The 16217-nt window shown below is 36.4% G+C and overlaps 1 protein-coding gene across 1 annotated transcript in view; it reads left to right on the top strand.

The window, feature by feature from the left end:
- The window catches only part of LOC123537010 (uncharacterized), a 120976-nt gene that overhangs the window by 28038 nt on the left and 76721 nt on the right, over positions 1-16217 (top strand). The window contains exons 6-11 of the mRNA XM_053528590.1: positions 3635-3695; positions 11135-11262; positions 12269-12391; positions 13285-13437; positions 14778-14909; positions 15506-15631. Of these exons, the coding sequence (XP_053384565.1) occupies positions 3635-3695; positions 11135-11262; positions 12269-12391; positions 13285-13437; positions 14778-14909; positions 15506-15631 (723 nt within the window). The remainder of the gene's footprint in view (positions 1-3634; positions 3696-11134; positions 11263-12268; positions 12392-13284; positions 13438-14777; positions 14910-15505; positions 15632-16217) is intronic.

The raw sequence follows: 16217 nt of genomic DNA, 5'->3' as shown, positions 1-16217 counted from the left end.
CGAGTGTGATCGGGGTTCAAAGGGAAGGTTTTCCCTGGTGGGGGTCTAGAGGGCGATGATCCCTAAAAGCCGGAAACGCCCTCACATGGAAAATATAGATTTTTAACACAAAATATATCTGGTTTTGAATAGTCTCCCTCCGTGTTTACTTTTTGTGACGTTTATTCATGTGGTAGAAATAACACATTGCACCGGTGAATGTAAAAGCTGTATTATACGGTATGGAAACACCGTGTCAATGTTGCCTCGCATGTTTGATTCAGTATTATTATAAATTTTCTACGAAAAAAACAACAATTGATTTCTTTATTTCTTTAAAATGCGTGTGACCTTGAATAGAAGGCGTGTGAGCGTGATCTAGGGCCGAAATGCGTGTGTCTTGACAGGTTTGAAAAAGGTGCATTTTTTCCTCTTAAAATTAAGTCAAGACATTATGAAAAGGGCTTCTGATGCTAAAAACTGCTGAATTTGGAAGAGGTTTTGCTGAGAAATAGTTAACAGAGTATTTTTTTAACAGAGTAACCTTTTTAATGTTTTGGTAAAATTCTAAACATGTTGGTCAATAAATTCTTAACATCACTTTGCATTGATAAAATATGAAATATGGTAATAATATTAATTTTGTAGTATAAATACCTTTTCTAAGTTGTTTAAAAACAAAAATCATCCTTATTTATCATTTAACTATTGTAATATGTTACACTTTGTGAGTTACAACCATGTTGCACAGAAATTTCAAAGTGAAATAGCATATTTACTGTGTGCAACAAAGACGTATGTTGAGTTACGACCATGTTGCACTGACTGAAAGTGTCTTCCTGAGATACAACCTTTTGACAATTTTACTTTTTTCACTTTTATTTTAAGAATGTGATTTAGATATTTTAACAAGTGATGTATTTCTGTTAAATAAGGCAAATTATGTAAAAAAGTGTATTTGGTAAAAAAATCAAGTTACGACCATGTTGCACTGACCCATCGATACTAATTTATTCGATAACATCAATCTACATTATTTTGGTAAGGGTAAATACTTATTGATGCATGTCACTTATCTTTTTTCTGTTTTTTTCTGTCCAAATGATCAGCATTTGCATACGAAAGTTGGTGGGGTAAGGAATTTACATTATCACAGCAGTTTCGCCACAAGAGTACACAGCATGTATGCAGCAGGAGTACACAGCATGTACGCCGCAGGACTCGGGCCAGGAGTACACAGCATGTACGCCGCGGGAGTACACAGTATGTACGCCGCAGGGGTAGTACACCGCAGGCTCATTTGCATGTGAAAAGTGTATGTGCCGCGTACATGCTGCGTACTATTTCCCGCATACTAAATTCCTCCAGCGTACGTCCTGTGTACTATGTAGTTCACAGCATGTACGCAGCAAGTAGAACGCAGCAGAGCTCATTTGCATGTCAAAAGTGTACTACAAACATACTATCGGTGTATGTGCGGTGTATATCCTGCGTACTATTTAAAGCCCTTGATTTCGGTACACATCATGTACGCATCATATACGCTGTATGTACACAGCAGGAGTACGCAGCAGGCCTTTTAGCTCACCAGAGCACAAAGTGCTCAGGGTGAGCTATTGTGATTACTCACCGGCCGGCGTCCGTCCGTCCGTCCACACTTTCCTTTAAACAACATCTCCTCCTAAACCAGCAGGCCAATTTTGATGAAACTTCACAGGGATGTTCCTTGGATGGTCTTCTCTAAAAATTGTTCAAAGAATTGAATTCCATGCAGAACTCTGGTTGCCATGGCAACCGAAAGGAAAAACTTTAAAAATCTTCTAAAAAACCAGAAGCCCTAGACCTTAGATATTTGGTGTGAAGCATTGCCTAGTGGACCTCTACCAAGTTTGTTCAAATCATGACCCCGGGGTCAAAATTGACCCCGCCCCAGGGGTCACTTGATTTTACATAGAAAAATCTTAAAAAATCTTCTTCTCGAAAACCAGAAGCCCTAGACCTTAGATATTTGACATGTAGCATTGCCTAGTGGACCTCTACTAAAGTTGTTCAAATCATGACCCCGGGGTCAAAATTGACCCCGCCCCAGGGGTCACTTGATTTTACATAGGAAAATCTTCAAAAAATTTCTAAAAATAAAGCAGAAGGCCTAGGTCTTAGATATTTCACTTGTAGCATTGCCTAGTGGACCTCTACAAAATTTGTTCAAATCAGACCCCCGGGATCCAAATTGACCCCGCCCCAGGGGTCACTTGATTTTACATAGGAAAACCTTAAAAAATCTTCTTCTCAAAAAGCAGAAGCCCTAGAGCTTAGATATTTGACATGTAGCATTGCCTAGTGGACCTCTACTAAAGTTGTTCAAATCATGACCCCCGGGGGTCAAAATTGACCAAGCCCTAGGGGTCGCTTGCTTTTACATATGAAAATCTTCAAATATTTTCTTAAAATAAACCAGAAGGCCTAGAGCTTAGATATTTCACGTGTAGCATTGCCTAGTGGACCTCTACAACGTTTATTCAAATCATGACCCCAGGGTCAAAATTGACCCCGCCCCAGGGGTCACTTGATTTTACATCTATAGGAAAATCTTCAAAAAATTTCTAAAAATAAACCAGAAGGCCTAGATCTTAGATATTTGACATGTAGTATTGCCTAGTAGACCTCTACAAAATTTCTTCAAATCATGACCCCCGGGGTCAAATTGGCCCTGCCCCATGGGGTTACTTGATTGTACATAGAAAAATCTTCAATATTTTCTAAAAATAAACCAGAAGGCCTAGAGCTTAGATATTCGACATGTAGCATTGCCTAGTGGACCTCTACAAAATTTCTTCAAATCATGACCCCCGGGGTCAAATTGGCCCTGCCCCATGGGGTTACTTGATTGTACATAGAAAAATCTTCAATATTTTCTAAAAATAAACCAGAAGGCCTAGAGCTTAGATATTCGACATGTAGCATTGCCTAGTGGACCTCTACAAAATTTGTTCAAATCTTGACCCCGCAAGGTCAAATTGACCCAGCCCCAGGGGTTACTTTATTGTACATAGGGAAATCTTCATAAATTTGCTTAAAAATAAACCAGAAGGCCTAGATCTTAGATATTCGATACGTAACATTGCCTAGTCGACTTTTACAAATTTGTTCAAATCATGACCCCCGGGGTAAAATTGGCCCTGCCCCAGGGGTTACTTGATTGTACATCGGAAAATTTTCCAAAAAATTTCTAAAAATCATCAGTTTGACATTTGAAACATATTACTCTGGTGAGCGATCCAGGGTCATCATGACCCTCTTGTTCTTCTGTGAGGGAGCCTGTCTACCCGATTATTTGGTAAATTTTTTAATTAAATTACTGTATTTTCCCCAAGTGTTGGGACACTCACAAAATTTGCAAAAATTAATTATTTTTTGAATATTTTTCTGTTCCTATAAGTTCGGACAGTATGTGAAGCAATTGTTTTACCAAGGAAAAATTGAGGGGAAATGTAATTATATTCCTGTTATAATGGACTTGTCAAAAAAAGCTGTAATTTTAATAATACGACTGATTGTAAAATGATATCATTTTGTCAGTTGCATAAATGTCACAATCGTAAATTATTACAATCATAATGTCACAGTTATTCAAGGTCAGTTAATCTTTTTTCAGGTTTTGGACAAAATCTTGTGAGACAGTCATCTTGCCTTCATGACATTCTGTCTTTGATAAGGTATCAAATTACTACATCTGTCTAGTAAATTTGTATTCCATATTACATAGGAACATGTTAATATACGTAACAGGGCCCTCTCTACATTTTGGGGGATTGGGGCCGGGGCCCTTGGAGGGGGGAATTTCGCGTCGTTTTCAAGGGAGGGGGGAATTCATTCTGGAGATATGACATCTGATCATAACCCCTTAAATTAAGGTCATTTGAGTATTACAGATATCAAACTAATGTGAATATATAAGAAGTATTGTACAGAACATAATCTATTGAAAGCAGGCAACTTTTATTTTCTTTTATTAAATCAGTTAGGTGACATCCAATCGAGGTTCACATGTCGTCATTAACGGAAGCACTAGCAGTATCCACGGACATTGTCTCAGCAGCAGCCGGAGCAGGGCTTCTCTTCATCGTATCTACCTGATTGTGCATGCCCTTACAGAAGCAAGCCTCTGTGGCGTACATGCTGCGTATTTGCTGTGTATATGCCGCGAACACAGTAGTACGCCAGAGGAGTACATTTTACATACACCGCATGCCGCGTACATGCCGCGTACTATTTCGATGAGTACACAGCATGTACGCAGGAGGTCACTAGTACACTTCAAGTACGCAGCACAGACTCTGAAAATTTAAGGAGTACACTGCATGTACGCAGGAGGGACTTGTACAAGAAAATAGTACACTGCATGTACACCGCAGATACTTCGAAATTTATAACACTTATATTTAGTTGCATTAAAGTTGTTTCCCCTTGATGCAGTTACGCCATTTTCTTCAGATGTTTACCAAATTACATGCTACAAAAATTGATTTATTTCATTGAAAAGTGGATGAAGAAAAGCATACTAATTTATTTGATAACATCAATCTACATTATTTTGGTAAGGGTAAATACTTATTGATGCATGTCACTTATCTTTTTTCTGTTTTTTTCTGTCCAAATGATCAGCATTTGCATAAGAAAGTTGGTGGGGTAAGGAATTTACATTATCACAGCAGTTTCGCCACAAGAGTACACAGCATGTATGCAGCAGGAGTACACAGCATGTACGCCGCAGGACTCGGGCCAGGAGTACACAGAATGTACACCGCAGGAGTACACAGCATGTACGCCGCAGGAGTACACAGCATGTACGCCGCATGGGTAGTACACCGCAGGCTCATTTGCATGTGAAAAGTGTATGTGCCGCGTACATGCTGCGTACTATTTCCCGCATACTAAATTCCTCCAGCGTACATCCTGTGTACTATGTAGTCCACAGCATGTACGCAGCAAGTAGTACGCGGCAGAGCTCATTTGCATGTCAAAAGTGTACTACAAACGTACTATCGGTGTATGTGCGGTGTATATCCTACGTACTATTTAAAGCCCTTGATTTCAGTACACATCATGTACGCATCATATACGCTGTATGTACACAGCAAGAGTACGCAGCAGGCCTTTTTCTTCTGTAAGGGTGTCTGGCCCTGATGAAACAGCGGTGTCCGTGACAGTAGTTTGTTTTTTGAGAGCATGCTGCTTAAAAAACAAATCTATTTTTGCGCATTTCGCCCCAGTTGCATCCGTGATCTTTTTACTGTATGATGTGCATTATGCAACATTTTTTTTCAAAGGGAAGTAACTTTGCATACATGCATCCGGAGAATTGAAAAACGAGGGTATTATACGGATCAGTAAAACCAGGGGTTCCACTAGACCTGAAAACCCAAGAGTCCCGGGACCCTTGGGTCCAAATTTTGAAGGGTCCTTTTTCAAAATACAAGAGTCCTGCCCCAACACATCGATACAATTGACTATATTTTCTTATAAAGTAATACTACGTAATTAATAGCTACTACAACCAAGAACATGTTACAGCATAATAACAATTTCTGTTTCAGGTCATATAATCTCATACTGTAAATAAATTTTTATCAAAATTCATTTTAATTTGATGAGGTTTTTCTTCAGTATTTTTGTTTGTTAGATCTAGCAGAAAAGTGCTAAAACACTGTAAAAAATGTATCCAAAAACGTACTATCCGGATACTGGTACACTTTTGGAATGTCGTCTGAAATGTTGCTTTTTTCCAGTTACTTGGTCCACTAAGGTAAACCAGAGATAGTTCCTCAAATAATGATGCTACTTTTCATTAAAAATTGCATTGAAAGTCAAGTTTTTTTTTAGTGAATTTTGGAAAAATTGCATATGTCATCGGGTGTAATTAGAATCATGAATAAACATTCTAAACTTATTTTTACTTTCCAAATTCATTTAAATTTGTGGATTTTCTCGTTGAAGTTAAGGTACAATCATTAAACAATGATCTAATTTAAAGTTTGCATGAAGAAATCTTGCAGGACACTTTTCACGTGCTCGGTATTCAGCTGGTCGCTTAATTACGATAATTTAATAATTGGCGCCTTTTTTGACAGTATGCAGGCTCAATACAGGTAACGCTTTATCAGTTAATGTTAACACTTAATTGATTCTCATTACCTATGTGCACTCGCCGTGACGTAACTTGCTGATAAAGAAAAATCAGCGTGGCATGTCCACAGGATAAAGGGCGGGAATTTAGCAGAAGATCAAAGGCAGGAGGGCATGACCGCGAGTGTGTTATTTTGAATACACGTGTTTATCGTGGACATAGTTTTACTTTAGGAAATGACTGATTATCAAAGGAAAATGTCTCCGGGTCCCAAGTGACGCACAGGCAGTTATCATGCCGGGTCCTTTGAGCGTCTTTTGAAAATCTCCCAGACCCGGGCTCCTTAGACTATCGGGTATTGATTTTTTTCTTGATTTTTTTTTTTCTTTTGAGGGGGAATTTTTCTGTACTTGGGGGGAAAAAACATACTATTTCGAGGGGGGAATGGGGCCGAATTTCGGCCCCAAAAATCGGCAAACGAGGGCCCTGGACGTAGAACATTCATCTTAGTAAAAAACTGTTGACTTTCCTCTGTTTATAAATGTATTTGACATTGATTGTAGAGAAAGTTCTTACAGTTGATTAAGGCTGTAACGAATACACTAAGGGGCGAATATGATACGTATCACGAATACAGGGTGACGAATACGAATATTTATTTATGTCAATATGAATTCTATAATAGAAGGTCACTGAACATTATGTGGCTTTTGCCAACAATATATTACAGTCTGCTGACTTAGTTATTTATAGTACTTACTGGGTACTCAAAACACTGTTATTGTAAACTAATACTGTTCAAAAGTAAAAAAAAAAACAGTCAACATGAAAGCTTTGCATTCAGATGACTTAAACTGTCAATTGTTTGGCAAAAAAATGAGTAGAGGCGGCCAAAAATTGACGACGTGTATTTTGCAGGAGGATTCCCTATTTCAGCTCAACATGTAAAGTGGGAATTCCCACATGTTGAAATCAAATAGTATTGTTATATAAATTTTATTATGAATTCAATCACATTTCAAACCCAGAAAATTATGAAAAGCATTTTATTAACCAACATCAAATATCAGTCCTATGACTTATCGAATCATTGTGTCGTGAAAATATTTGTCTACTGTTGTGGGTGGGGTAATATGAAATGGGAGCATTTTCGGTAGATTTCTTGTGTTTTAAGTAAATTCAAGTAATTTTAGGTCGGATCATGCAGTTTTTATTTATATTCGTAAATATTCGGTTCGGGACATGGCAAATAATGAATACAATTCGGACAAAACTGTGTTCGACTAAATCCAATATTCGAATGTATCGTTACAGCCCTACAGTTGATGTTAGCTCCATTCTAAGACTGCTTCCTGGACTTGCTACCAGGACTTGTGTCTAATTATACCCCCACCTAACATCGTTTGTGGGGGCTATATAGGAGTCCGTTTGGCATGTCCCGTCGTGTCCGGGACATTTTGTCCCGAAATCTATATGCCTGAAAGGATTTTAATTTAACTTGATATTATTATTCCTCAACACCAGATGACGTGTTGAACACATCACCTATGCCTGATGGTCAAAGGTCAAGGTCACAATTCAAGGTCAAAGGTTAGATATTTGGTTTTTGCTTCATAATTAACTTCTATGTGCCTGGAAGGGTTTTATTACTAAATGGATTTGATTCAAACTTAAAATAGTTGTTTAACATCATCACCCGTATCATATGACACAAGGGCCATAACTCTTGCACCAATATTTCATAAATTATGCCCCCCATATTACTTAGAATTTCAGGTTAAAGTTTCGATACACTTTCACTCTATCTCAGTTATTACTAAATGGATTTGATTCAAACTTAAAATAGATGTTCCATCTTATCACCCACATCATGTGACTCAAGGTGCATAACTCTGACACCAATTTTTCATGAATTATGCCCCCTTTTGCTTAGAATTTAAGATTAATAATTTTTCATTTTCACTATATCTCAGTTATTACGGAATGCATTTGATTCAGACTTGAAGTAGGTGTTCCGCATCATATGACACAAGGTGCATAACTCTTGCACCAATATTTCCTGAATTATGCCCCCTTTTTGCTTAGTATTATACTTATATAGTGTTTTGATACACTTTATATGTACCTCTCTTAATATTTAATATTTTTTAACACAGACTCAAGCTATTATGTAATATTCACCCACCATTTGAGTCATTAAACACTCCAGTGACAGTTCTTGACAGATTTAAATATTTTTGGTACACAGGTGTAACATCATAAAATACAGGTAAAGTTCGACTTTGGCTACAAACCACCAATTTTTAGCTCACCTGTCACAAAGTGACAAGGTGAGCTTTTGTGATCGCGCTGCGTCCGTCCGTAAACTTTTGCTTGTGACCACTCTAGAGGTCACATTTTTAATGGGATCTTTATGAAAATTGGTCAGAATGTTCACCCTGATGATATCTAGGTCAGGTTCGAAACTGGGTCACGTTCTTCAAAAACTAGGTCAGTAGGTCTAAAAATAGAAAAACCTTGTGACCTCTCTAGAGGCCATATTTCTCACAAGATCTTCATGAAAGTTGGTCTGAATGTTCACCTTGATGATATCTAGGTCAGGTTTGAAACTGGGTCACGTGCCTTCAAAAACTAGGCCAGTAGGTCAAATAATAAAAAATCCTTGTGACCTCTCTGGAGGTCATATTTTTTATGGGATCTGCATGAAAATTGGTCAGAATGTTTATCTTGATGATATCTAGGTCAGGTTAGAAACTGGGTCACATCCGATCCAAAACTAGGTCAGTAGGTCAAATAATAGAAAAACCTTGTGACCTCTGTAGAGGCCGTATTTTTCATTGGATCTGCATGAAAATTGATCAGAATGTTCGTCTTGATGATATCTAGGTCAAGTTTGAAACCAGGTCAACTGCGGTCAAAAACTAGGTCAGTAGGTCAAATAATAGAAAATCCTTGTGACCTCTCTAGAGGTCATATTGTTTATGGGATCTGCATGGAAATTGGTCAGAATGTTTATCTTGATGATATTTAGATCAAGTTCGAAACTGGGTCATGTCCGATCCAAAACTAGGTCAGTAGGTCAAATAATAGAAAAACCTTGTGACCTCTGTAGAGGCCATATTTTTCATGGGATCTGCATGAAAATTGGTCAGAATGTTCATCTTGATGATATCTAGGTCAAGTTCGAAATTGGGTCAACTGTGGTCCAAAAGTAGGTCAGTAGGTCAAATAAAAGAAAAACCTTGTGACTACTCCAGAGGCCATAGTTTTCACGGGATCTGTATGAAAGTTGGTCTGAATTTTCATCTTGATGATATCTAGGTCAGTAGGTCTAAAAATAGAAAATTCTTGTGACCTCCCTAGAGGCCATATTTTTCATGGGATCTTCATGAAAATTGGTCAGAATGTTTACCTTGATGATATCTAATTCAAGTTTGAAACTGGATCACGTGCGATCCAAAACTAGGTCATTAGGTCAAATAATAGAAAAACCTTGTGACCTCTCTGGAGGTCATATTTTTCATGGGATCTGTATGAAAATTGGTCAGAATGTTCGTCTTGATGATTTGTAGGTCAAGTTCAAAACTGGGTCACGTGCGGTCAAAAACTAGGTCAGTAAGTCAAATAATAGAAAAACCTTGTGACCTCTGTAGAGGCCATATTTTTCATGGAATCTGCATGAAAATTGGTCAGAATGTTCATCTTGATAATATCTAGGTCAAGTTTGAAACTGGGTCACATGCGGTCAAAAACTAGGTCAGTAGGTCAGATAATAGAAAAACCTTGTGACCACTCTAGAGGCCATAGTTTTCATGGGATCTGTATGAAAGTTGGTCTGAATGTTCATCTTGATGATATCTAGATCAAGTTTGAAACCGGGTCAACTGCGGTCAAAAACTAGGTCACTAGGTCTCAACATAGAAAGACCCTTTGACCTCTCTAGAGGCCATATTTTTCAATGGATCTTCAGAAAATTGGTCAGAATTTTTATCTTGATGATATCTAGGTCAAGTTCAGAAGTAGGTCACATGAGCTCAAAAACTAGGTCAATATGTCAAATAATAGGAAAAAAACGACGTCATACTCTGTTCATGTGGGGGCAGGTGAGCGATTCAGGACCATCATGGTCCTCTTGTTTTATGTAGTTATGGTCCCTTTCCAACTTAAAATTTGCCAAACTCATGGTTGCCGGACAATAACTCACGAAAGGCTTGACAGATTTAGATAAATTTTGGTACACAGGTGTAACATAATAAAATACAGGTCAAGTTTGATTTAAATTACACCTTCTTGTGGCCATGTCTTTCTTATGGTTGCCATTCTTCTGTGACAAGACCGTATTATTGGGGTATTATTCATCACTCCTGCGACAGTTCTAGTCTGATCCTGGAATGTTGGAGACCTCAGATTGTGCTATACGTAACCAGTATTTGAAAACTAAACCTCTGTATTGGGAGTCAGAAACTACTGCTAGTGTCAGCTACACTACTGCGCCTCCCTCACATATACTTATTATGCCTCCTTTGAAGGAGTATATTGCTTTGCTTGTGCTAGTTGGTTTGTCCTGTTCTTGCTTAATTACTGAAAATTATTTTAGCTTATTGTACTTCAAAGGATGATATTCTGTGATCAGTACTGATTCGGTAGATTATTCCTATTGTTTAATGGGTCAAAGGTCAAGGTCACAGTGACTTTCAAGCTGAAGCTGGTTTCTGTTCAAATGCTTGAGAACGTTTTGACCTACAGTGATCAAACTTTACAGGATGATTGGTGGTCTATATTGTAGTGTGTCTAAATCTTGTCTCTTGACTCTGTCACATTTTGACTTCATTTTTCATCTAATTCACCCATAAAGAGAATATTCCTTATATTCATTGCACGACCAAAATCTCTGTCACTGAGTAAAAAAGAGAAGTAATATTTAGTAGTGCAATCACAAGTGAAAATGTGAGTTAAAGTGTTCAAAATGTAAAACCAACTTTCTTTCAGTTTTGTGTTTTAATCAAACTTTCACATTTTCTACAACAGGACTACCCTGCCTAGAAATGTTCAAGATTTAGATTCAGACTGGTTTGAGGGAATGGATGGGAAGAGCCTCCATCTGTGGTGTACACTCCTCAGTACAGCCTGTGCTTGTGTGAATAATCCAATTAATGGTTTGTACATCATTACACTATAATGGAACTTATCAACTTATTTGATGGAAGTGTACTTACTTTACTTGATGGAAATACACTTACGTATAAAGTAATTTCCTTGATTGAAATGTATTAACTAGATGGGACAGTACTTACATGATGGAAATATATACTTACATATGTTTACTAAGTGGAAATGAATTATTTATTTACCAGGGGATATTTGTCTTGTTTCAGTGAAATACTGAAATGTTTTTATCAATGAACAACAAGTGCTGTATTATTTATGAGTGGCATTATTACTTGCCACAAGTGAAAATGTAAGATTAAGTGTTCATGATCAAAGATATTGATTTTTGATCTTACATGAACAACAAAAAAATGTGGGTTTTTTTTCATGTCTTTTTTCCATTGGTTTACTAAATTTTACTGATTTTGTTTGCCCTTCTTAAGTGCAAAAGTGCAAAATACTTTTAAGAAAGCTTAAAGCTTATTTATATCACTTTTGGGTCAATTTCCTGAGAAAAAAGCAGTAGGTATACATTCCCCTAGTGGGTTTCAAACCACTACTTCCTATATCCCAGGTAGTTTTGTGATGGATTCCTTAACAACAAGACAAACCTCCCCTTTTATCAAAGAATACATGCAGTATTACAGGACATAAAAAAATTCTGTCTGACATGTTCAAACTCCAGGGTAAGTTCTATTCCTCAAGTGTTTTACCAAAACTGAGCTATTGGCCTTTCCATAAGAGATTCTTACTACTTTGACATTGTCCATTTGCGGAATAAAATTTTATAAATACATGCGCAAGTAAACAGAGACAGATGATGAATACCCAAGCCCTGAAACCAGAGTCCTCTATCAAAAAATTGCCCGTTATTGGCATTTCAATTCATGAATCCTAAAATTAAGAATTGTTTCGACAAATAATTAAGGAGAGAGCATTCTGTCCATCTTAACTAAATTGAGCAGGTGGAATATGTCTCCTGCTATATGGCATATTTTATTTTCCTATTTTCAGAAGGAAACCAGAGAATTTGTGCTTCGCTGTTGCCGTATCTATTCAGTTTGATGACCAGTCATTCAGATGAGAGGATTTTAAGACCTGTACTTTCTCACATTGGTCTCACTGTATCTGGCAATGGTGAGTGAAGGTTTGGTGTTACCAAACCTGAGCTTCTTTAAAATTGAGGTTACATTGTGATACACCTACATGTATGTCTGTTGCGCGTCATCAACAATTTTACTGTGAACACTGTAGAAGTCACTGTTTTTGTCTAATCTTTATGAAACTTTGTCAGTTTTTACTTTGATAAAATGTCAGACTAATTTGATGCTGAGTCATCATGGATCAGAAACTAGGTCACTAGGTCAGATATTTGAAAAATCATGTGAACATTCAAGAGACTACATTTTGTGCCTGATCTTTATGAAATTTTGAATGTAAGTCGTAATTACATCAAGGTCAAGTTTGAAACTGGGTCATCTTAGGTATGTCACTAGGTCAAATAATTGAAAACCTTGTCTCAACTGATTCGTTTGAACTTCAGGGGATTAATAGGGTCTGAAACCTTGGTTTTGCTGTATCTCTGTGATTCCAGCAGGTATAAAAGTTTTGATTCCATATCTCATGTTTTTATTTCGATGTGAATGAAATAGGAAGCCAAAAATTTTAGTCCTGTTTAGCCATGCAACCTATACTGTGTTGGTGCCCCATAAAACCCAGATCAAATCAAAATAACTTTTGCTCTGATGTTCATGAAACTTTGTCACAATGTATGTTTTTTATCGTGAAAAAATCAAGATATAAACTGGGCCATCTTAGATAAAAAATGGCAAGGTCATTAGGTCAGATCTTGGAACAAAAAAAAACATGTTAACACTTTAGAGGCCGCATGTTTTCCTTCTTTTTAGGATACATACTAGATAGATTATATCTTGATTATTTGTAACAGTTTATCATTTGTTTAAAACTATGTCACTAGTTCAAAATATTTTCATTGATATTAATTGTAAATTTTAAATATCATTTTTCAGAAAGTAACCAAGACCGTGTTCGAAAATGTGGAGGTTTAGAGATATTTGTAAAGAAACTAAGCAGTTTACAGAGCAAGGCTATCTGTGATACCATGGCAAAACTACTCGCTATACAGCTACTGACTACTGTTGATGCATGCATTTCTGACAATGGTATTAAATGAACACATGTTCTGTTTCTTTTTCAAAAGTTTTATATTTCACTGAGTTTCAGGCTCAATTTTCTCTAGCGTTTTCACATGTTTTAACAAATTTAAACATGATTTGAATTCTAGAACCAAAAAATGTTACTTTTTCAGTTGTGTTTAGAAGAATAATACAATTTTACGGACAGTAGAAATTCTAGAAGAGAAAACGTCCTGCATTTTAGTTAGGGCTGTCATCGATAGAAACGATATCTATGTATCAACGATATTTTTTTGTCGATCGATTATCGATTCCCATTTTCAAAAATCGATATTTTACAGAGAGAAAAAACTATCCAGACCCTCAAAAACAGTTAAGCTTACAAAGTTGTAAATTTAGATAAATGCAAAAGAGAAGTGAAGGCAAAATAAAAATGAAAGATTTTATTAATCTTTATTTGTTTCTTTTATTTTCATAAATACAAATACAATACAATCAAACGGTAATATGAAAAGTAGGCAATAAAACTAAAAATAGCATTTACAGGAAGGTATATAGTATGCATATGAACAAATAGGTTGTAAATCTAACTTAATAATCAGTATATCGATGTATCATCAATATTTATCTTCTGATATATCGGTATCGTTGATATGCCTAAGACCCAATCAATGACAGCCCTAATTTTAATAATTATGGTATTTATGTGTTGCAGTTGTGCTGGCATCACTTTACTTAACTGCATTTTATTAAGAATTATTCTAAATCTGTTTTATTTATCCAATCTTGAACGTTTATTTGCAACACTTGACCGTACAATATATTACCATGATATTGGACGCACGTGCATACAAAACTGTATTTTTTCCCATATTTGGATGGTTCAACAGCCCCATGTTAAACATACGATAAAGCCCGAAATGCATTAAAAATTTTGCAAGTAATTATTAACAACCCTAATTAAAATGTACCGAATGTAAATCGGGTGAAGTAGGTGCTTTATGTACAGAGTTGGATTATGTGTCTTGAAATACAGAAAAGGCAGAAATGCAATATTCAGTGAAACATTTTTAATTTAAACTATAATAAAATAGATATAGAATAAAAAGGTTATTTAACATTGCACTGTACAATACCAGATATATTTGTACTACTCGTACCCAGCTGGGAAAACCATATTGGACTCGCCTAGCAGCTCGTCCAATATGGTTTTCTCAGCTGGGTACGTGTCCAAATATATCTCTGTATTGTACAGAACACTGTTAAATAACCTAATATTATCTGACAGTCCTGTTCCATTGTTTGATAGTTTGTTTATATATTTTCTTTTCAATTTTATCTTGTATTACCCATTCTGTGTATTGTAGAATGTAACAGTGCAAGGTTTGGAGAACTGGGAGGTATAAAGCTGGTCCTGGCTCTGCTGTCCGAGTGTTGTTTGGACCTCAGTGAGAAAGTACAAGCAGTTCTCACATTGGCACATGCTCTAGATGCTTATAGTAAGTTTATTTGTTCTTGCTGTCTGACGGTTTCTGACAAGACTAGTTAATGTTCATAAAGGAGATTATGTAAAGTCTTAACATGTCATATCTGTGCCTCTGTGGGCTTACAGTTAGTGCATAAAAGGACAGCAGTTTCTGTGCACTTACATATTCTTCTGTACTTTACAACATTCTTCGTTCATTAGACCGGTAGCATATATGAGCACATGGCTTTTCATGAGCTGAGAAAGATGAAAATGAATTTGCAGCATAGGGAAAATACATAAGGAAATGTGACGGCTGATTGTCATTGTGGTTCCATTACCATTAAAGGTCATGTTCAGCAAAGAAACTTACTGATACTTTAATTACATTATACTTTGTTTTGAAAGTTTATAAACAATAATATGGATACTTTTAGGTTTGATATCTTTAGCCCAAAAAATGATTAATTATTGTTCCTATCAGTTATAAAACAGTTCTATTTCTTCATACTAAGCTGTATTTGAGCTGTATGCACTGGATCAAAGAAAACCACCTTTCTTTGAGGGATCTTAACAAAGTGAACTTACAAGAAGTATGTCAAGTTAATAACATGTTATGTGGTATTTTAGATGGGAATCAGAAATATGTTAAAGAATGCGGAGGTGTGACTGTGTTGATACAACAGCTGACAGAAACACAAGATGAGGAATTCTCTAAAACTATCAAATATGTGCTACATATGTGTGTATCATCAGGTAAACTGCCTGTACATTCTATACAAATATATTTGTAGTGGCCTTCACATATATATAAATCCTAAAAGAAGTGTTCACAAAAAGCTTTGAGTAGTTTTTAGGTCTTCCTAATCATTATTTACCTATATAAATTCTGTCAAAAATACAGCTTGAATTTCACAAGTAAATATGAACAGGCAGAAAAAAAACCTGTATTATACTTTTTGTATTGTATGTTGCTGGACTACTTCCATTTGATATGAATACACTCAGTTCTATTTTAACATTGATAAACATTGAAGATTTTGTACTGTAACAAATCAACAAACAAAAAGGTCAGGGATATAGTAAAGGGTTATTATAACAGTAGCTAGATCTGGGATTTGTATTCAGCTCTCGTTGATTTTGCCAGGTCAGATCACACTCCGCATGCAATCTGACCTGGTAAAATCCACTCGAGCCGAGTATTGTATCCCAGATAAAGCTACTATTAAGATAACCCTATTGACATATTGATTTAGTGATGTCTGTCCATCTGTCAGTTTGTCCCCCCAAATTCTCCGACACAACTGGGTAGATTTAAACCAAACTTAAAAGTGATCTTTGC

Source organism: Mercenaria mercenaria, chromosome 17 (assembly GCF_021730395.1).
Source record: "Mercenaria mercenaria strain notata chromosome 17, MADL_Memer_1, whole genome shotgun sequence".
Lineage (NCBI taxonomy): Eukaryota > Metazoa > Mollusca > Bivalvia > Venerida > Veneridae > Mercenaria > Mercenaria mercenaria.
The sequence above is the reverse complement of the archived record's forward strand: the minus strand, read 5'-3'. Positions and strand labels throughout refer to the sequence as shown.